At 39.8% G+C, this 22,429-nt stretch overlaps 1 protein-coding gene across 1 annotated transcript in view; it reads left to right on the top strand.

Moving 5' to 3' along the window:
* Positions 1–4,652, top strand: part of blmh (bleomycin hydrolase) — a 77,318-nt gene extending 72,666 nt beyond the window's left edge. The window contains exon 12 of the mRNA XM_059973317.1: positions 3,087–4,652. Coding sequence (XP_059829300.1) covers positions 3,087–3,268 — 182 coding nt within the window. The 3' untranslated portion in view covers positions 3,269–4,652. The remainder of the gene's footprint in view (positions 1–3,086) is intronic.
* The last annotated feature ends 17,777 nt before the right edge of the window (positions 4,653–22,429 follow it).

Raw genomic sequence — 22,429 nt, forward strand, 5'->3', positions numbered from 1 at the left:
CACATTTCTGTCCAAGTTAACCCTATTTAAGTGTAACTTCAGCTGTTGTAACCTTTTCCCAATTTCTGAGTTTCTGTGAGTTGGAAGGGAAAGAAAGAATACCAGATGATGATCTTGAAGTATATTGTATCCACCTGGGTGAGCTGCATAATGATATGTCACGAGATCTCAGAATCTTCACTTGATCTGAATTTCATTTTGGGTAATAAATCCATTTCTGAATACTTGTAATGAGGGTTAAACAGGAAGGATGGAGGAAGAACTGATCTCCTACAAAATGGCTGAGCTGAAGCAGAGGTACAAAAAAATCATATCAAGACTTTAGGTTGCAGAACTAAAACTCTGAGTGCTATACCACACAGTGAAAAAAGGTCAAACTTCTTTCAGAGCAATGAAACAAATTGCAAATTACTGAACATGGGGATCTGAGACATTAAGCCTGATATTGAGAAGATGTTATCACTCATTGAAAGGTGATAAAGCAATGAAGTTCTAAATAGTTGGACTACTAATGTCCTCTCCAAAATTGTTGATTAAAATTGTTCTTCTTTAATTAATTTTTTTTGTAGCTTTATGTACAATAGATTTGAGTAATTTTTGCAATCTTTGTCACTGCTTTGAATTTGCATTTCCTATTTTATTTCGCTGTGCATCGAAAATCAAAATTCTTTGTAATTTTTATGCTATGGACAAAAAGGGAGAGGGGATGCTGGTGATGTGTGGTCCGGGGACCATGGGGGCAGTAACCCAAGAAAGTTTAGGAACCTCTGATATAAATCCATGGAGTTTATGGTTATGAGATAATTACAGAAGCTGAACTCCCACTTCTATTATCCAGTAACTGAAAAAGGCATCTAAACAGGCTGCACAACTTGCAGGATACATACTTCTAATAAAATTATTCTTGAACATTTAAACAAGTTTTCTATTTGATAAATCTCTTGCTTGTCCATGTTCCCTTTCACTTTCTGTGTACATTGGTTTGGTAACAGTATTTTGCCACTTTGCAGCTCAATTTTAAAACGTTAAATGAGGATAGCAAGGGGACAGATTTGCTGTCCTGATACTTGAAGGTGCTCTGCTGTCCTCAGGGAATGTTAGGTTTCCAGACCTGTATGGGCTTGAGTTCAAAGTGTAATGCTGCTCCTCTATAACACTGGTAGATTCCTCGTAGCAAAAAGGGCCATTGTGATTGTTTTTAATGGCCTCTGGATTAAACTGACTGCAGGTTTTGCAGTCCCTATTCAAATGAATTGGAATGGTTAATTGAAATGTTTAGTACCTTTTTTTATTAACTATTTTCCTTTTAGTTGTGTGTTAAATGATTTAGTATTTAAACTAGTGTACTTATATTTACAAAAACAGGTCACAAGTTGTATTGACTGTGAATGCCAACGTTATTTGCAAACTTTTGTGATGGGTCTTTTTTAAACAGAAGTGCCATGCATATAGCTAATGATATATTCAACTTCTTTCATTTAGGAGATAACTGACTGGTGCCAGATATGATAGCCAGTGAGACTACATTCATATCTGGCACCATTAGATACATGCATGGCACTTTAAAAAAAAACAGTTTTCAATGAGCATTAGAGGGGTTAGGGCCATGCCTCTCTCCAATTTAGAATCTCAACCCATGGACCAGACCTATCTTCTTCCATTTTCGCTTTGAGAATGATGGCATTATAATCACTAGATGCAAAGTATTCCCTGCCACAAACTTCTGTCACCTGCCCTGTCCCATTCCCTAAAGGCAGATCAAATAACGCACACACTCGTTGGGATTTCTACATACTGATTAAGAAAACTTTCCTGAACACATATGACAAATTCTATCCAATCTAGTCCTTTTATAGTATGGGAGTCCCAGTCAACATGTGGAAAGTTAGAATTACGTACAATAACAACTTTAAAGTTTCTTGCAGCAGTCTGTGATCTTTCTCAAATGTGTTCCTCTAAATCCCAGAGATTGTTGGGTGGTCTGTGATATAGCCCCATTTTTTTTTACATGGTCATACTTTTCTTATTCCTCAGTTCCACACATAGCACCTCACTAGATGAGTTATCTAGTCCTGACTGAGCACTGCTGTAACATTTTCTCTGACTAGTAACACCAGCCCTCCTCCTTCAATCCCTCCCATTCTGTCGTGTCTAAAACAACAGAACATATTGAGCTGCCAGTCCTGACCTTCCTCCAACCAAGTCTCACTAATAGCTGCAATATCGTAACTCCATGTGTTGATCCATGCCCTGAGTTCATTTGCCTTTACTACGATAAGTCTTGCAATGAAATATACAGAGCTTGGGACATTGGTCACACCATGCTCGACCTTTTAATTCCTGACTTTGAGGTCTGAATCAGTAACAAAAACAGTTACTGATTAGAACTTTAATATATTAATACATAAAGATAATGCCTAAATTGTATAATACTTTGGGGAAGTATATTTCAGCATGTCTCAAAATAAAATTAAGACTTTTAAGGTAAGGCATTGCCATTATAAAAAGCTTAACAGAAAATCGTTATGTGAATGGGAATTCATTGCAGATTAAGACTTAAACAATCTATAATATTGCAAGACACCAAGCTATGTTTTCTTCAATGGTGAATGTTTTACCTGTTTTCATAAAACATTGGGGATTTGAACGTTTGTACATAACAAGTGACGGAAAAACAAATTTACGAACACCAGAACTTTTCTTCTTTAAAAAGTGTCTATACATAATTGACAAGCAGTGCGTCAAATGAAAGGTAAAAAAAACTAGCAATCTGGCACCAGAGAATAGATTTCAGATTATGCAAATATGATTCAAAATAGTTAAAAACGTTTGTCCATTTTAATAAAATTAGTAGCAGAATGCAATTTTGTCACTTTCCCATCAAATTTATTTTTTGGTAGTTGTTGATTTTATCTTGAAAGAAAAGGAAAGCGACCACAATGCTGATGAAAAATGTGGAGCTTTTGAACTCAATGTCAGATTTCTCAACAATTTACCAATCTTATTTTCTGCAGGGACATACTCATATAACATTTAAATGTCTTATTCAATAAAGTCATTAATTTTTCTGTTTTTCCTTGAAAAAGGTTACCTTGTTTTATCAGACGAGTGGTTCACCGAATACATTTATGAAGTGGTTGTGGATAAGAAGTATGTGCCAGCAGAAGTTCTTGAAGTACTGGAGCAGGAACCAAAAGTTCTTCCAGCTTGGGATCCAATGGGTTCTCTGGCGTGTGGAACCAAGAGTGATTTCATTTTACGGGCATGATTCACATTCAAAATACAAGGCAATTAGAAGGTGCAAATTGTGAACTTTAAGGGAGAAGTATTTTTGCTTTGGTTTTCTTTAGTTTATCTTTTAGTATTTACAAAGTCACCTAGCTATATTGTAACCTTGACATAAACTGGTTAATATCTTTAACAATGTACAATGTCTTGTGAGGCTGGGAACTGGGGGGGGGGGGGGGGGGGTTCGAGAGAGTCAGGAGGAAGACGCTGAGGAAGGTGGACGTGCGCTGCACTGCTTGGTTGACCACCGGGGGTGGTCCTGGGTGCGAAGACGTGGAGGTCGGAGGCAAGCGACGAGGGGTCGAATGGTTCGATGGTTGAGCTCCAATGATGTGCACTAAACTGACTGAACTTTGATTAGTTGGCACCTTTTGGTTTTTCTTTTCTTTCATATATATTGTATTGCCTAGTACTCTTTTAGTTTTAGTAAACTCTTTAAAGTGTATTTCATAACGGTATCTGGTGTGATTTTGATACTGTGTGCGGGCGCAAGGCATAAACTCGATTCTCACAGCACCTGCGTGTACGGGAGGTGGGATTGGTGTGTGGCTGGATCTCCTTTTCCCCTAGACATATACCAGCCTGTTGGTTAAGTGTTACAACAAGAATGCATAAAATGTTATTAGTTCAGATATGTATGTTACATGCCTTAAAATAAAAGATCCTGTTCAAAGTAATTTCTCATCAAATGAATAGGTGCTGTGGCAAATTTCACTAAAAGCTCAATTATAAATCCATCTTCTGACCTAAGCGGTCAGAGGAAGATGGATAATCACAATTTAAAGTAGTTATCCTATTCCTCAGCAATTATCAAAACAAAGGCATTGATAATATTAGCATCTGTAGAATCAGCAAAGAGGTGATTATACCCTCTTCTAACCCACTGCGCAATTATTTCCAACTCTTATCAACAATTCAAATATTTTTTTGAAATTTTATTTAAAGATTCAGCCTTTTGTACTTTATATAATCAATTCACCTTGCTAGTCGTTTACAAGATTTAGATATAAACTGATGATCAGTTAACACCTGCTTTACAGACATCCTATCTTAAGGATGCAAGAGGTCTGGAACTCACAGTGCCTTGCGCTTTCACAGTTAAGGTTATTTGCTGACCTAAGGCACTGAGCAACATCATTCTGTGTTTACTTTTAACCAGATTCAAAAGAAAGTAACTTCTGAGAAACTGAAAACAGGATGTCAAATCAAACGCTCAGATTGCTACACTAACAAGCCTACACCCTTGTGTAAATGTTGGTGCAGGCACTGTGCCCATTATCTACTCTAACGCATATAAAAGGAAAAAGTAACAATAAGTTGCTATTGAAGTACTAGAATAAAGATGAATGTACAGTGTTTATGAACTTCTGTCTGTTTTTACTCTGGCAGTTTGTTGCCACCTGTCAAAGCAACAGGAGATTCTCCTATGAACTATCTGCAAGAGGTTCACTGTGCTTAAAGCATCAAGTGTTCCAGTAAGACTATCCAATGCTATCTGTTGGGGCAAGGCAAGAAGTTGGATTTAAGTTTTACATTACTGAAATGAGAGCTAAAAGCAGAACCAACAAGTTTACAAAGTTTAATCTATTGTTGTGGCAAAGCAAACAAAGTGGAAGATACAAGATAAAAGCTGAGAAACACCACATATTACATCAAAATGGGAGGGGGGGGGGACCTCTCTCTTAACCTGGTGGTCACTGTGGCAGCAGGTCAATTGTAACTCCCAAGATGTTGATAGAGCTGAAGAGCAGACCATAGCTGCAGGATATACCTACAGGAGTCATTGAGGCAGTGCATCAGTTTAATCTTTGTAAAATCTTCCAGAGGGCAGCAATGTCATGAGGTACTACGATATCCAAGTCTTGCATAGAAACACAAAAAATCTACAGCACAATACAGGCCCTTCAGTCCACAAAGTTGTGCCGAACATGTCCCTACCTTAGAAATTACTAGTCTTCCCCATAACCCTCTATTTTTCTAAGCTCCATGTACCTATCCAAAAGTCTCTTAAAAGACTCTATCGTATCTGCCTCCACCACTGCTGCCAGCAGCCCATTCCACGCACTCACCACTCTCTGAGTAAAAAACTTACCCTTGACTTCTCTGTACCTACTCTCCAGCATCTTGTGGCAACCATTTCAGCCCTGGGAAAAAGCCTCTGACTATCTACACGATCAATGCCTCTCATCATCTTATACACCTCTATCAGGTCACCTCTCATCCTCAGTCGCTCCAAGAGAAAAGGCCGAGTTCACTCAACCTATTCTCATAAGGCATGCTCCCTAATCCAGGCAACATCCTTGTAAATCTCCTCAGTACCCTTTCTATGGCTTCCACATCCTTCCTGTAGTGAGGTGACCAGAACTGAGCACAGTACTCCAAGTGGGGTCTGCCCAGGGTCCTATATAGCTGCAACATTACCTCTTGGCTCCTAAATTCAATTCCGCGATTGATGAAGGCCAATATACCATTCACCTTCTTAATCACAGAGTCAACCTGCGCAGCTGCTTTGAGTGTCCTAAGGACTCGGACCCCAAGATCCCTCTGATCCTCCATACTGCCAAGAGTCTTACCATTAATACTATATTCTGCCATCATATTTGACCTACCAAAATGAACCACCTCACACTTAACTGGGTTGAACTCCATCTGCCACTTCTCAGCCCAGTTTTGCATCCTATCAATGTCCCGCTGTAACCTCTGACTGCCCTCCACACTATCCACAACATCTCCGTGCCATCAGCAAACTTACTAACCCATCTCTCCACTTCCTCATCCAGGTCATTTATAAAAATCATGAAGAGTAAGGGTCCCAGAACAGATCCCTGAGGCACTCCACTGGTGACCGACCTCCCTGCAGAATATGACCCGTCTACAACCACTCTTTGCCTTCTGTGGCCAAGCCAGTTCTGGATCCACAAAGCAATGTCCCCTTGGATCCGATGCCTCCTTACTTTCTCAATAAGCCTTGTAGGGGGTACCTTATCAAATGCCTTGATGAAATCCATATACACTACATCTACTGCTCTTCCTTCATCAATGTGTTTAGTCACATCCTCAAAAAATTTAATCAGGCTCGTAAGGCACGACCTGCCCTTGATAAAGCCATGCTAACTATTCCTAATCACATACCTCTCAAAATGTTCATAAATCCTGCCTCTCATGATCTTCTCCATCAACTTACCAACCACTAAGGCAAGACTCACTGGTCTATAATTTCCTGGGCTATCTCTACTCCCTTTCTTGAATAAAGGAACAACATTCGCAACCGTCCAATCCTCTGGAACCTCTCCCGTCACCACTGATGATGCAAAAATCATCGTCAGAGGCTCAGCATTCTCCTCCCTTGCCTCGCACAGTAGCCTGGGGTAACATCTCATCCGGTTTCGGCAACTTATCCAATTTGAGGCTTTCCAAAAGCTCCAGCACATTCTCTTTCTTAATATCTACATGCTCAAGCTTTTCGCTACTATCACAAGATCTTTTTCCATAGTGAATACTGAAGCAAAGTATTCATTAAGTGCCTCTGCTATTTCCTCTGGTTCCTTACACACCTTCCCACTGTCACACTTGATAGGTCCTATTCTTCCACGTCTTATCCTCTTTCTCTTCACATACTTGTAGAATGCCTTGGGGTTTTCCTTAAATCCTGCCCGCCAAGGCCTTCTCATGGCCCCTTCTGGCTCTCCTAATTTCCTTCTTAAGCTCCTTCCTGTTAGCCATATAATCTTCTAGATCTCTAACATTACCTGGCTCTCTGAACCTTTTGTAAGCTTTTCTTCTCTTCTTGACTAGTTTTATTAGCCTTTGTACACCACAGTTCCTGTACCCTACCATAATTTCCCTGTCTCATTGGAACATACCTATGCAGAACTCTACACAAACATTCCCTGAACATTTGCCACATTTCTATCGTACTTTTCCCTGAGAACGTTTCCAATTTAAGCTTCCAATTTCCTGCCTGATAGACTCATAATTTCCCCTTACTCCAATTAAACCCTTTTCTAACTTGTCTGATCCTCTCTCTCCAATGCTATTGTAAAGGAGATAGAATTATGATCACTATCTCTAAAATGCTCTCCCACTGAGAGATCTGACACCTAACCAGGTTAATTTCCCAATACCAAATCAAGTACAGCCTCTTCTCTTGGAGGCCTATCTACATACTATGTCACGAAACCTTCCTGAACACATCTAACAAACTTCACCCCATCTAAACCCCTTGCTCTAGGGAAATGCCAATCGATATTTGGGAAATTAAAATCTCCCATCACTACATTTCTGTTATTATTATATCTTTTCAGGATCTGTTTCCCTATCTGCTCCTTGATACCCCTGTTTTATTGGGCGGCCTATAAAAAACACCCAGTAAAGTTATTGACCCCTTCCTGTCCCTAATCTCCACCCACAGAGACTTCATAAGACAATCCCTCCATGGCATCCACCTTTTCTGCAGCTGTGACACTATCTTTAAACAACAGTGCCCCGCCCCCACCTCTTTTGCCTCCCTCCCTGTCCTTTCTGAAACATCTAAAACCCGGCACTTGAAGTAACCAATCCTATCCCTGAGCCATCCAAGTCTCTGTAATGGCCACCACATCATATCTGCAAGTACTGATCCACGCTCTAAGCTCGTCCACTTTATTCACAATATTCCTTGCGTTAAAATAGACACATCTCAAACTTCGGTCTGAGCGCATCCCTTTTCTATCACCAACCTATCCTCCCTCACATACTGCCTCCTCACTTTCTCTATCTGTGAGCCCGCCACCTCTTCCCCAGTCTCTTCAGTTTGGTTCCCACCCCCCAACAATTCTAGTTTAAACTCTCCCCAGTAGCCTTAAACTCCTTCCCACCAGGATATTGGTCCCCCTGGGATTCAAGTGCAACCCATCCTTTTTGTACAGGTCATACCTGCCCCAAAAGAGGTCCCAATGATCCAGAAATCTGAATCCTTGCCCCCTGCTGCAATCTCTCAGTTACACATTTATCCTCCACCTCATTCTATTTCTGTTCTCACTGTTGCATGGCACAGGCAGTAATCCCGAGATTTGTGGTCCTACTTCTCAACTTCCTTCGTAACTCCCTGTAGTCTTGAATCAGGACCCCTTCCCTTTTCCTACCTATGTCATTTGTACCAATATGTACCATGACCTCAGGCTGTTCTCCCTCCCACTGCAGGATATCTTGGACGCAATCTGAAACATCCTGGACCCTGGCACCTGGGAGGCAAACTACCATTCAAGTTTCTTTCCTGCATCCACAGAATAGCCTGTCTGAACTCCTAACTATAGAGTCCCCTATCACTACTGCCTTCCTCTTCCTTTCCCTACCCATCTGAGCCACAGGGCCGGACTCTGTGCTAGAGGCACGGCCACTGTCGCTTCCCCCAGGTAGGCCATCCCCCACAACAGTACTCAAACAGGAGTACTTATTGTCAAGGGGTACAGCCACAGAGGTACTCTCTAGTACCTGACTCTTCCCCTTCCCCATCCTGACTGTGACCCACTTGTTTGTCTCCCGTGGCCCCGGGGTGACTACCTGCTTATAACCCCTATCACCTCCTCACTCTCCCTGACAAGGCGAAGGTTATCGAGCTGCATCTCCAGTTCTCTCAGTACCTTAACAGCTGCAGCTTGACAAACCTGGTGCAGATATGGCCGTCCGGGAAGCTGGGAGACTCCAGGACCTCCCACATTTGACACTGAGCACAGAACACCAGCCTCACACACATACCTCCTCCTTGCATATTCATAATTTTCATATTGATGTTGTTCCTTCAGTAATTATTTGGAAAACCTGCCAGCCATTCCCTACCAAGCATGTTTTCTATAAGATACTGTAGATGGCAGCAAATGGATATCCCAAGAAGAAATATTGAGAAAAAGGGTAAGAATGTGTTGAGCCATGATGTATTAGATTACTAAAATGATCAAATCATCTTAAATTACTTTCCTCTTGCTCCAGGATCCGTTTGTATTCACCCACTGCCTCTTTAAATGCCACAGTTTAATTATTTGTGTATACAATTGAGCAACTGCTCAGGCACTACATTTTGATGATATTAAACTTCTTGCTCACTACTGGCCCTTTTCAAACATTACACCTGTTATGTTTTTAAACTCCAAAACATTAAACTAATTATAATTATAAGTAGTACTTCATGGATCCTGAGTGGGATATTATTTCAGTACAGTAGCAACATTTAAACACAATAATAATCTATATAAGTACAGAATAATAATATACACAATAACATTTTACCAATGCGCAAAATAATAATTGAAAGCAAAAGCACGGAGCTGGGTATAACGTATCTTAGTTTCATTCTTATTTTAAGTGAGGTGCACAAGTATGACATGGTAGCATCATGATATTTGCAATTCACATTTTCTTTTTTACATATAACCTGTACTGAATTATCTAAATGAATAATGCTTAAATCAAACAATTATATTTACAATATTACTCAAATTCTAATAAATGTTAAATACACAACACTCCTCCCTGCTTAGTGATAAACATCATCTCAATATTGAATGCACTTCAATTATATACACAACATACTATACAAAACAAAAATTATATAGCCATCCAGAGCATAGTAAATTTAAAATTTTCCCATTCAGGCCTAAAGATTTAATTGTTGTGGAGGATTTCTTAATGTGGTGGGATAACTTCTTTCCTAAAAAGGTCACTCTGCTTGGCAGGAAAGACTGTCACTGTATACAAATCCCAGGTTCTGGGGCCCTGTCCATGGTAGTTGTAGGAGTTGACTCGGATTTTAGTAAGTGGTTCTGACAATTCTGGTCACCTTTCTATTCCTACAATTGACTCTGATCTCCTCATTCGATCAATGTCTCACCTCCAAATTATGTCAGACACAAACTCTGTTGTGCAGGAGCGTGGCCCTGTTCTGTCCTTAATCTTTCCTAGTACCCAATTTTGGTCACCTCTGTAGTCCCTCACCAGGACTGGGTGTCCTAGAGTGAAACACTGAACCTCCTTGTTTGAGGAGCCTTCAGTTTGTCTCAGCTGTTCATCCTACGTACTCGTTCTGAAAGTGGAACGCAAAGGACATCAAAGGAACAGCAGAGTTGGTGAGTTGTTGATTATGAAATATGCTGCTGTATATGATATGGAAGGAGGAAACTGGCAAGCTTCAGATTCAGTGTCAGTGCAGTGTGTTCTTTAGACACTGGACAAACCATTGTGCCAAGCTATTTGTAGCTGCATGGTATGGTGCGTAATGTAATACATCTTATTTCACACATTTTCAGGAATGACTAAAGCTGTTCTGCAGCAAGCTGTGGTCCATTGTCAATGAGTAAGTGTTCTGGAACACCTGTCCTTGAGAAGAGGCTTCTCAACACATCAACAATGTGCAAGGCTGTAGTGGAGGGTATTGGAAATATCTCTGGCCATTTTGTAGCAGTACCCCAGGGCTGAAGAGGTGCTGCCCTTGTGATCTTCTGGATATGCTGGCATCCAAAACAGTGCATGACAAGCTGCTTGATCTATTCCAGCCCATCAGACAAAACTTTGAGCCAAGACTTTCATTTTGACCATGTGTTACGATTCAGCAACAATGAATATAGAATTGAGACAGGTTTTTATAAACAAATAAAACATTTATTAAACACTGCTCAAAAAAACCAAAAGTAAACAAACAACTAACTCAACCAGAAGTCAACTGCTATACGGCAGCTCGAACAGTTCTTAAAACGAGAAATGCGAACACAGTTCTTAAAAGTAGTAATGCAAAAGTCCAAATGATTTTACACAGTCAATTAGGAAAGATTTTCCTAGAAGTAACGAATTCCTCGACGTCTCGACTTTACTGCTGATCCCAGCCGAAATATGCCTTGCCTGAAGGATTTACAACGAAGGAAATAAAACGGCTTATAGGCACTGACCTTTCCTTGGCTAATAACCCTGCTCCAGTCCTTTCTGCTCTTTAGCAGGGACTATCTTGGATTGCAGGTTACTAATTCCTTCTGAATGAAGATTAAATAAGGTCAAACCTGTTACCGCCGACACCACCAACTTTTCTCAATCCTTCAGCTTCCCGAACTTAGATCATTCTTCACCCTCTGACTGAACTTTAACTGGCAGCGATTTTCAGAACTGCCGGCACAACGATTCTTATAGTAGAAATTAAAACTCCACTTTAAAACGAAACTGCGTCATAAAATCAAAAATGCAGCAGAACGGAGTCACTGACGAATTAAGCTATGAACTGGCCTGCATCACAGCGATACGTTCTCCTTTTATACCTGTTGAAAGAGGCCATCACATGACCTCTCACTGGCGGGAAAATTACATCACTCCACCATTACATCATGCCCAGCACAGCCTCAATTACATCATGGTCATGTGACAGTCACAAGATATCCACGGGTACGTAACACACGCCTAGGTGACCAACATGTACTGTTGCTCCTCCAACAGTTTAGCTCTCAGCTTGGATGGTACAGCAACTCTCAACCCCACATAAGACAACCTCCACCAAGAGCAAGTTCATCCTGGTGCTGGTAAAAATGGGGGAAACTTGGATTTCCACTGAAAATTCCAGCCATTTTGGGTGGCTATGTAGATCTGAGACAGTGTGGGGTGTTTTCTGGTTTCCCTTTGGTTCATCTCTGCCACAATAATAGGGAAAATACAAGAAGGAGTGTCCCCATTTGTAAATTTTTCATGTGCTTTGTTTCTAAGAATAAAGGGACAACCATCAGCATTTCCATTATCAGTGTTCTCTTGAATTCAATCTTGTAATTGTGTTGTGCTGCTGCTGTTAGTCCAACACTCTTATGTGGATTGTAAATGTACACTAGTGATTGATGGTAAGAAACTAGAGTAAACTCTCTCCCAGACAAGTACTAGTTGTAACGCTTTACACTCCAAATGCAGACTCAAGGTCTCTCTCTCAATCTGTGCGTAATTTTTCTCTGCAGTGATAAGGGAACATGGTTCCTTTTTGAAAGCTACCTCACACTGTTTTGTCCATTGCCATTTCTTCCTAAATTGCAGTAGTAAATTCAAGGGGTGGAGCACAGTAGCCAGGTTTGGCAGGAATCCATTACAGTAATTAACAAATCCTAAAAAGGACCACAACTGTGACATGTCCTTTGGCCTCGACCACTGCTTGAATTTTCTTAGCACACTTGTGTAATACTTGTGGGTCAATAGTGTGACTAAGTATGCTTATTTTAAAGAATTTACACTTGCTGTGTAGTTCTGAGTCTATTAAAATTCTAATCTTTTCAACACTATATTACTCATGGTCTCCACTCAACCCTGGAAAGGATCCCTTCAGCCAACTTGCGAACCAGCTCACTGGCTACATTATCACAGATGATATGAGAAATCAGATGGGCTTTGTAAAACTTGGGTGTGGCACTTCAATTTAATGCTATTTTACCCTGATATGTTTGAGTTTTCCAATGCCATCCTTGAACACTACTGTGGCATCATCCAGTATCTTTCTTAATTTGCTTACAGTTGATTATTGCAGGGGATGTGGCATCTGGATGATCTCCAATCAAGTTGTAGTTGTCTCAGCCGAGTCACTCAATGCTGGTCCTCCTGTTTTTACCACATACAAGCCCATTGTAGTTTGTTGGTTGTATTTCACTGTTACAAGTGTCATTCACACAGGAGCTATCTTTTCTCCAATACAAGTTCCCAGTTGGATATCTACAGGCTTCAGTTAAGTATCTTTGAAATGCCATTTGTAATGGGCTTGGTTGAACAGACCCAAACCAATCTGAGTGTCCAGGAAGTATACAATAAGTATACAAGCATAACAAAGTACCAGACTCAATATCATAAAACAGGAAGCGCAAATTAACCACACTAAATACTACCTAGTAAATTACAAAAATTTCCCAAAATTCCAGGGTTCATGATTCTCAGCTGCCACTTGATTGTCGCTGTTGTTGGGGAAACTCCAAATTCTGACTTGTGAACTCACCTTGGATATGTCCCAAAAACCTATCGATTGCAATCCTTGGTCTAGGTGTATGTGTTGTACTTCACTGCACTTTCTACAAGTTTTGCCTTTAAATCTGTTTTGGTCTGGTGTATGTATGGAAGCCCCTGCCACTACAGGAACACAATTTGTTTGGCCAGGTAGGTTTCTGTTTAGACATTGCAATCTTGTTCATTTTCACTTTCATTCATGCTTCAGTTAGCAGTTTTTGAATGCTTTCTTGCAAGATTCCACAAACTAACCAATCTCTCAGTGCATCATTAAGCCCATTAGTGAATTGACAATGCTCAATCTCTTCAATCCAGCCACGTACGCTGAAGGACTCCTCTTACTGTTGATTATGTTTATGAAACCTAAAGTGTTCTGCAATCAACAATGGTCTGATTTCTAAATGTTCCTGCGTTACTTTCACAATTATCAGCAAAGCCCATTTTGGCTGATTTGGTTGGAGCAGTTAAACCTGTGAACAAATTTTATGACTTTAAATCCAATGCACTCAACAAAACTGATACTCGCTTCTCACTGGCTATTTTATTTGCTTCAAAATACTGTTCCATCTGTTCTGTGTAGAAAATCCAGTTATTTCTTGTACAACTGAATGTATCTTTCCGATATAGCCAGTCATTTCTACTTTTTTTAAATTTATGATTTTTTATCTCCTGTTACTCACTGTTTATGAACACTGAATTTGTCCTTCTCCTGCCTTTTGTTTAACTCAATTGTCTGTGGCTCCTTTGCTGAAGAGACGCATGCTGTACTGTGTTTCTTTATGAATTCAATCATCTTGCTATGCTTTTGTAACTCAAACGTCGCGCTGCACTTCAACAGGTGGGTAGTCATCTCAGGTTTGTTTAAAACTTACTCAAATACTGCTGAAATATTAAGTACAGTACACAATACCATTTAATATATTTGAGAACTTATTATAATGTAGTCATGTGGTACCCAAAACTTATCTCACAGTGGTGGTTCTTTTTTTAAATAGCTTTTATCGAGGAACCCACTTGCTTGACAAGTAGCTTTCAGTTTAAAACATAGAGCAGTACAGCACAGTACAGGCCCTTCAGCCCCTGACGTTTTAACCTACACCAAGATCAATCTAACCTTTTCCTCCTACATAGCCCATGACTTTCTATTTTTCTCTTTTATGAATGTACCTATCTAAGAATCTCTTAAATATCTCTAATGTATCAGGCTCTACCACCATCCATGGCAGTGCATTCTAGGCACATATCACTATGTAAAAAAGAAAGACCTCTCCCCTCCTCCACTCACTTTAAAAAGATGTTCCTTGGTATTAGCTATTGCCACCCCGAGAAACAGGTTGCAGCTGTCCATTCTATCTTTGCCTTTGAAATCTTATACACCCCTCTCAGGTTACCTCTCATCAGCCTTTGCTCCAATGATAAAAGCCGTAGTTTGCTCAACCTTTCCTCATAAGCATGTTTTCTAATCCAAGCAACTGCCTGGTAAGTCTCCTCTCTTAAGCTTCCACATCCTTCCTACACTGAGGCAACCATACTCCCAAGTGTGGTCTAACCAGTGTTTAAATGAGCTGCAATATTACCTTGTGGCTCTTGAACTCAATCCCCTGACTAATGAAGGCCAACACACCATACAATTTCTTAACCACCCTTTCAATTTCTCCACACTGATAAGAATTCTGCCATTAACCTTGTACTCTGCATTCAAGTTCAACCTTCCAGAGTGCATCACTCAACACTTTCTGGACTGACCTCCATCTTCCTACTAAATCAGCCTAACTCTGCATCCCAACAGTATCCCATTGTAACCTGAAACAACCTTCTACATCTGCTATGGGACTATGGCGAGAATAAAATAGATTCATGTAAATAGGAAAGCACATTTAGATGAAGGACCCATTTCAGTGCTCTTTGAATGCTTGAAGAAACAGATTTCCCAGTTGTATCCCAACAAATGTTTCTTTCTCAACCAATGTCACTGGTCATTATCAAATTCAGCCTGTGGGATCTTTCAACTCAGTTGCTGTGTTACAAAGGTGGCCAGTTTAAAGATGGTCTTTAGTTATGAAGGTGAAAGACATTATGTTAATTTGTAAATCACTGGATGTTACCTACCTGAAGTTTGGAGCAGTGTGCATAAGAGCAGATTAGGCTAGTTGGTTCATTGAGTTGCTCTGCCATTTCATCATGGCTGATTTATTATCCCACTCAACCCCATTCTTCTGCCTTCTCCCCATAATCTTTGATGCCCTTACTAATCAAGGACCTATTAACCTGTGGTTTAAATATATCCAATGAGTTGGCCTTCAGAGTCTACAAATTCACCACCCTCTGGCTTCAAGAGATCCTCATCTCTGTTCTATTCATCTTACTCCATCTACTGTTGTGAATACAAAATTGTTCTTTTGGATCCTTCCTCTCAGGAGTTAAGTGTTAGAGAGAAATTTAATTAGACATCAAACTTATTTATACCTGGGAGAACAAACAAACAAATAGGTGCTCTTTTTAATGGCTAAATTTTTTTTAAACCAAAAACATAGTCCTTACACCTATTATTGATACGCAAAAATTATCAGCTCACAAAAGATTGCTAAAATAAAGGAAACACCCTTTTATCAAAGCATTCTTTTCTGACGTGGCTCATCCGGTTATAAAAAGAAATCAGAAACAACACGTACATTAATTCGAAGTGTTGAAAAATTTAGATTGTTAATCTTAAAATACTTTTTAATATTTTAAAGTACTTTTTTTCTCTTAAAAACAGCTATAAATGCTTGGCAAGAAATTGTTATGTGTACATGACATTGTAGAAAAAGATTCTTTCAACTTGCTGCCAGTCACACAGCCCTTTCAGATAACTGTAATTCATTCAATTCACAAATCACGTCACAATAATTTGAGATATGGAATAAAATTTGTTCTCACAGAATTTATGTAGAAAAGAAAATAAATAATTTTATCTCAACTCCTGTATCTTGACATATGCGTAGATGAGGTTACACAGAACAGTACAGCAGAGGAACAGGCTCCTTAGCCTACAATGTGCCAAACTAATTAAACTAGTAAGTAAATGCCTGACTAAACTAATTCCTTCTGCTAACACAACTGTTGATATCATTCCAATCTTTTTTACATTCATGTACCTATCAAGGAGCCTTTCAAATACCTATCATATTTGCCCCATCACCCACAGCAGCACATTCCAGGCACTCTCCACATTCTGTATAAAAGAAATGTCCAATTCGTTTCCTTTGAATTTACCTCCTTTCATCTTGACTGCATGCCCTCTGGTATTAAACATTACGACCTGGGAAAACGTGCCAGCTATCCATCTGTACCTCTGAAGCTTCTATCAGGTCTACCCTCTGTCTCTGCTACTCCAGGAAAAATAGCCAAGGTTTGTTCAACCTCATGACACGTGGCCTGTAATCCAAGCAGCATCCAGGTAAATCTCTTCGATATTTTCTCCAAAGCTTCCACATCGTTCCTACAATGGGGTGGCTAGAACTGAGTGCAATATTCCAGATGGGCCATACCAGGGTTCTATAAAGCTGCAACATAACTTCCTGAGTTTTTAGTTCAGTGACTCAACTGATAAAAGCAAGCATATCATACACCTCTTTATCATCACCCTATCAAATGGTGCAGCCACTTTCAAGGAACTATAGACTTGGACCATGAGATCCCTCTATCAATGCTATTAAGGATCCTATCATTATCCATGTACTGTCCTCCCAAAGTGCAACATCTCACACATGGCCAGATTCAACTCTACCTGCCTTTCTCCGCTCATATTTGCAACCTGGCAAATATCCCACTGCATACTCTGGCAATCTTCTGTGCTATCTTCAAGGCGATCAATGTTGTATCATTTGTGAATTTGCTCATCCACCCATCTACCTTTTCATTCAAGTCATTCATAAATCACAAATAGCAGAGGTCCCAGAATGGATCACTGCAGAATACCACTTGTCACCGACCTCCAACCAAATAAGTCTCATATACCATTACCCAAACTGTGAATCCAGTGCATTTTAAATCTTCTGGATGAGCCTGCCATGAAGGACTTCCTCAAACATCTTACTAAACTCCACATCAACAACATCCTCAGCTCTACCCTAATTATTTTGTCAGCTCCTTGAAAATCTCAATCAAATTAGTAAGATATGACCTCTCCTGCAGAAAACCATGATGACTGTCCATAATTAAGCATGGTTTTCCAAAGGATCATATATCCTATCGCACTAATAGCTTCTCTATCACTGACATGAGGCTCTCCAGTCACTTCAGTATCATCTTTACAGTATTTCCCTTCTTAAACAATAGAATAACATTAGCTACTTGTCAGTCCTCCAGAAGCTTGCCAGTACATACAGAGGGTCTTGGTCAAGGCCCCAGTGATATCTCCTGCCTCTCTCAATAATTTTGGGTATATTCCATCAGGTCTTAGGGACTTGACCAACTTAATATTCTTCAAGAGACACAGCGCTACCTCTTTCTTAATTTCAAAATGTCCTAACATATTAGACACTCTATGCTCACTATCTCTTATATCTTTCTCCTTGGTAAATATTGATGCAAAGTACTTAACATAATGCTCAACACTTGAAAAAAAGTATATAAACTGATTTCTAGGAACACACCCCGTTGTAGTGTGGGTAGTCACTTGTACACATTTTAAAGACTTGCAAGCAGTCTCTAAAGTGCTCCGAAAAGTCTATTGTTGCTGTTACTATTTATCCTCACACTATTAATGATATGATAATGTCAGTTATCATCCCACTCCTTGACATATTAAAATGTACCAATTTTATAATTTTTAGACACTGGTGATTTGTAGATGTAAAATAAATAATACATTCTAACAGAAGACTCAAAAGAAAATTAAGCTTTTCATTTATACTTTAATATGAGGTGAATCCAAAATATTTTATGCAATGAGCAGCTCTTCTCTGAAATAAACTTCCCAAAGCGATGGTTGAAGCCGTCTACAGGGCCTTGTGTTATTTGCCTTTGCAAGCAGCAAAAAAAGGGGAGAAATATCAACAGAATTCCTCCTATTGAAAGCAACTCACCAATAATTATGTCTATGACAATGATATATTGAAAGCCACATCACATGGAATGCTCAGTCCTGTAAAGGGTCTTGGCCCAAAACATTAACTGTTTACTTTTTTCCCCATAGTCTGACCTCCAGCATTTTGTGTGTGTTGCTTCAGTTCTTAAGAATACATGTCTATTTTTTTAAAAACTTAAAAAGAACTTAAACTAATATAAAACATCAACCAACTGTACACATAAAATCAGTTAACTATTTACATCTATATTTATAAGTTCAGCCATAGAGCAGCACAGAGCATCAATATTTTTTATTCATGTTCCCTTCACTATAATCTGCACTTGACTTATCAACTCCAATTATAATTTCACTGGTTCATTTTTCAAATAAACCTCAAATCCTGTTCTAAAAATTTAGTTGATGTAGTTGTATTCAGTACACTGAATACATTGTACTGGATATTCTTGACTACCGACTATCATTTTCCATATGCATTTCAAATTGCTCACATACAGCTTAACAGAAGGACAAAGCAATCTCAACAACTTCTACAATAGTTAAGAGTTCTACAAGGTATCAAATACTGAATGAAATAGTGAAGTCAGTTGTGGTGACTTCTATTTTGGCAGTTTCTTAAGGCTCTCCATCCTTATTTTCATTTTGATCTTTGACCAAAAGTAGTCACCAGATGTCCTTCATTAGTCAAAGTCACCTTTTCTGACTTATCTTTCTGCATAACTTCCCTGACTTTCAATTCTGCCATCACACTTTTCAATCTCTGAATTCACAGAATGCAATGATCCACATATTGCTTTCCAATTCTTAACCCACACCTTCCCTTAACCTCTTTGTTTTTGGGTATCCTACCTCTACCTTCTCAGTTCAGATGAGGGTCTCAAAGTTGAACTTCTCCAGCAGTTTATGTATGCTCAAGATTCCAGCACCTATAGTCTCTTGTGTCTTTAGTCACAATGAGTTGGAACAACATTAGACAGTTTAGACCTCCAGTGACGTGCCTCAGAAGACCTTTAGCACTTTCTCCATGTTTCAGTCACTTAAAATATCCAACTCAACCTGCACTTGATTCACTAAAATTAACAGGGTTTACAGACAGACGCTCAGTTCTTGTCCAGAATTTGCTTAGTTCAATCTTCTCCATCAGTATTCTGCCCATCATAATCAATATTATCTTACAGCAATACTTCTTGCTGAGACTTTCGATGTTGCCTTTTCAGATTTGTACAATTGGCTCACTCAAATAGGTTACTGACTTTCTTTACTGACTGTCCTTACCTATAACCCCATGAGCCTCCACATTCACATCGTTTTCCCCAATTTCCATCAAACACATCTTTACCTATCCCTTCCCCCACCACTTTCTGCAAGGATCACACTCTCTGTGATTCCTTGATACATTCATCATTACTCACTGATCTCCCTCCTGGCATTTAATCCTGTTAGCAGAACATGTGCTATACCTGCCCAAGTACCTCCTCCCTCACCACCATTCAGGGCCCCAAGCAGTCCTTCCAGATACACTTCACTGGAAAGTCTGTCCAGATCATCTATGGTATCCAGTATTCCTAGTGCAGCCTCCTCTACATTGGTGAGACTCCACAGTTGTGGGTCCGCTTTGTTGAGCACCTTCAATTTGTTCGCAATAGGGAGTATTTCCTGGTGGTCAACCACTTTGATTCCAATTGCCATTTCTAATCCAACATGTCTATTGCCATGATGAGGCCGCTTTAAGGTTAGAGGAGCAACTCATATTCCCATCTGGAACACCTCCAATCTGATGGCACAATCATTGATTTCTCCAAATTCCAGTAATTTCTCCACCCTCCCATTTCTCTCCTTTCCATTCCCTTGCTCTACTCTTCACCTGCTTATCATTCTCCTTCTCTCCTCCGCCACTTTCTTATTCTGGCCTGTTCCCCCTTCCTTTCCAATAATGATAAAGGATGTTGGCTTGAAGTGTTGACTGTGTATTCACTTCCATTGAAGCTGCCTGACCTGCTGAGTTCCTCCAGCATGTCGTGTGTGTTGTTCTGGATATCCAGTACCTGCAGATTCCTTTGTGTCTATCTCCTATCCTATCTGATTCCTCCTTCTTCAGCCCTTTACCTTTTTGACATATTGTCTCGCAGCTCCTCAATTCATCACCCCCTCCCCCATCGACCCATCTTCCCCCTCACCTGGCTTCACCTTCCAGCTTGTACTCCATCCCCACTTTTGTTCGGAGGTAGCTAAATATTCGGCATCTCTTTCCTTCCAGTCAGTTTTGTTACTAAACACCCTCGTGTCCCCTTCTAATGGTTGAAGTAAAGATATATACCCAGTTCCTAGTGACAGATTGTAAGCAGGTAGCAATGAATTTATGATTATAAGAATGCACTAAGAATTCTCTTAAGTGTTAATTTTATTAATGTTGCCCACATTCGAATGGAGATGTTTACCACTAACTGTTTCACCACAATCCTTGGCTCAACCATGCACAACCTTCTCTTGGTTTCGCTGATACACAGCATCTCCATGTTTCTGTCAAACTTACGTCTTCCAGGAAAACCTTCCATTTACATTTTTCTAAGCTTCACGTTCCACAACAAATGTCCTATCATTAAACTCTATCTCCACTGGCGTAATTCAATCACTGCCACAAACTGACCAACACATCTACTCCTTGTGCATAGAGCCACCCAGGTTCGTATACTCTCAGCATGGGTTGCATTATTTTCTGGAGTTGTAGCATTTTTTTCACAATAATTTCTTTGAATATGCAGCCTACAGTTCTGGTCTCAGTGCCCGTGTTGGACACACCTTCCACGTCTATCTAAGCAAGAATCCGTTTGGGGAGGAGCTGCATGTTGTGGAGCAGGAATGGCCAATGGATCTCCTTACTGTCCAATTTTATGCTCCTTTCCAAAATGCAGTCCCTCACTCCAAATTGTACCCAAGATTGCCACTGCTTGGGCAAAATACCTAACCATGATAGGGGAAAGGACTCATTAGTTTTCAGTTTTCTTTATAATTCATTAGTTTTATCCTGCATATTTTGCAAAAATCTCATTACAGCTCAATAAAATTCTGGTTAGACCACACTTGGAGTATTGTGTTCAGTCGCCACATTATAGGAAAGATGTGGAAGCCTTATAGAGTGCAGAGGAGATGTACCAGAATGCTGCCTGGATTAGAGAACATGTCTTAAAAGGACAGGTTGAATGAGCTAAAGAAAACCAGAGGTGATTTGATGGAGGTATACAAGATGATAAGAAGCATAAATAGAGTGGACAACTAGAGACTTCTTCCCAGGGCAGAAATTGCTGATACAGGAGACATAATTTTAAGGAGATTGGAGGAAAATATAAGAACGATGTCAGAGGTAGTTTTTTTTTTACACAGTGGTTGAAGCATGGAAGTGGAGTTAGAGGCAGAAACATTGAGGACATTTAAGTGACTCTTGGATAAGCACACAGATGAACTAAAAATGGAGGACTACTGGGAAGGAAAGGGTTGGATTAATGCCAGAGTAGGTTAAAAGGATGGCACAACATCGTGGGCAGAAGGGCTTGTTCTGTGTTGGGAACATTCTATTGCTCCATCTCAAACACAGTGGTTGAGTCTGTACTGGTAGTGTATTTCTCAAATCAGTCAGCAATCTATGTATCAGCAAAAAGACAATTACACGTTAATTAGGTCTGTCAAATTAAGGGAGCTGGAAATAAAGCTGGTTGAAAGACAAAACATTTTCACAAACGCAGCAGTTCAGCTCTGAGCGTAGTATAACGTATTAGAATTAATACCCACGTCAAAATATGGATTTTTTGAAAATGAGGGAAACACGCTTCAGAGCCAGGCAAAATGGAACAGATTTAACGTTTCAGTTCCAACACCAAGTTATTTGTTATTGATAAAAAATTAAAGATTAACACGGTACAGTAAATATAACCGAGGCCATAGAAAGTAGGTGGCTTTCAAAGAAAATGCTTGTTAAACGAAGTATCGATGCGATATAGGTGATTATTAGCTTTCCCTCGAGTTTTTTCCCCCTATTATTTTGCGTAAAGAGGTAAAAGTAGGGGTAAGTGAAAATACAATTCGGATTAATGA

The sequence above is a fragment of the Hypanus sabinus genome, chromosome 6 (assembly GCF_030144855.1).
Source record: "Hypanus sabinus isolate sHypSab1 chromosome 6, sHypSab1.hap1, whole genome shotgun sequence".
NCBI classification, from domain to species: Eukaryota; Metazoa; Chordata; class Chondrichthyes; order Myliobatiformes; family Dasyatidae; genus Hypanus; species Hypanus sabinus.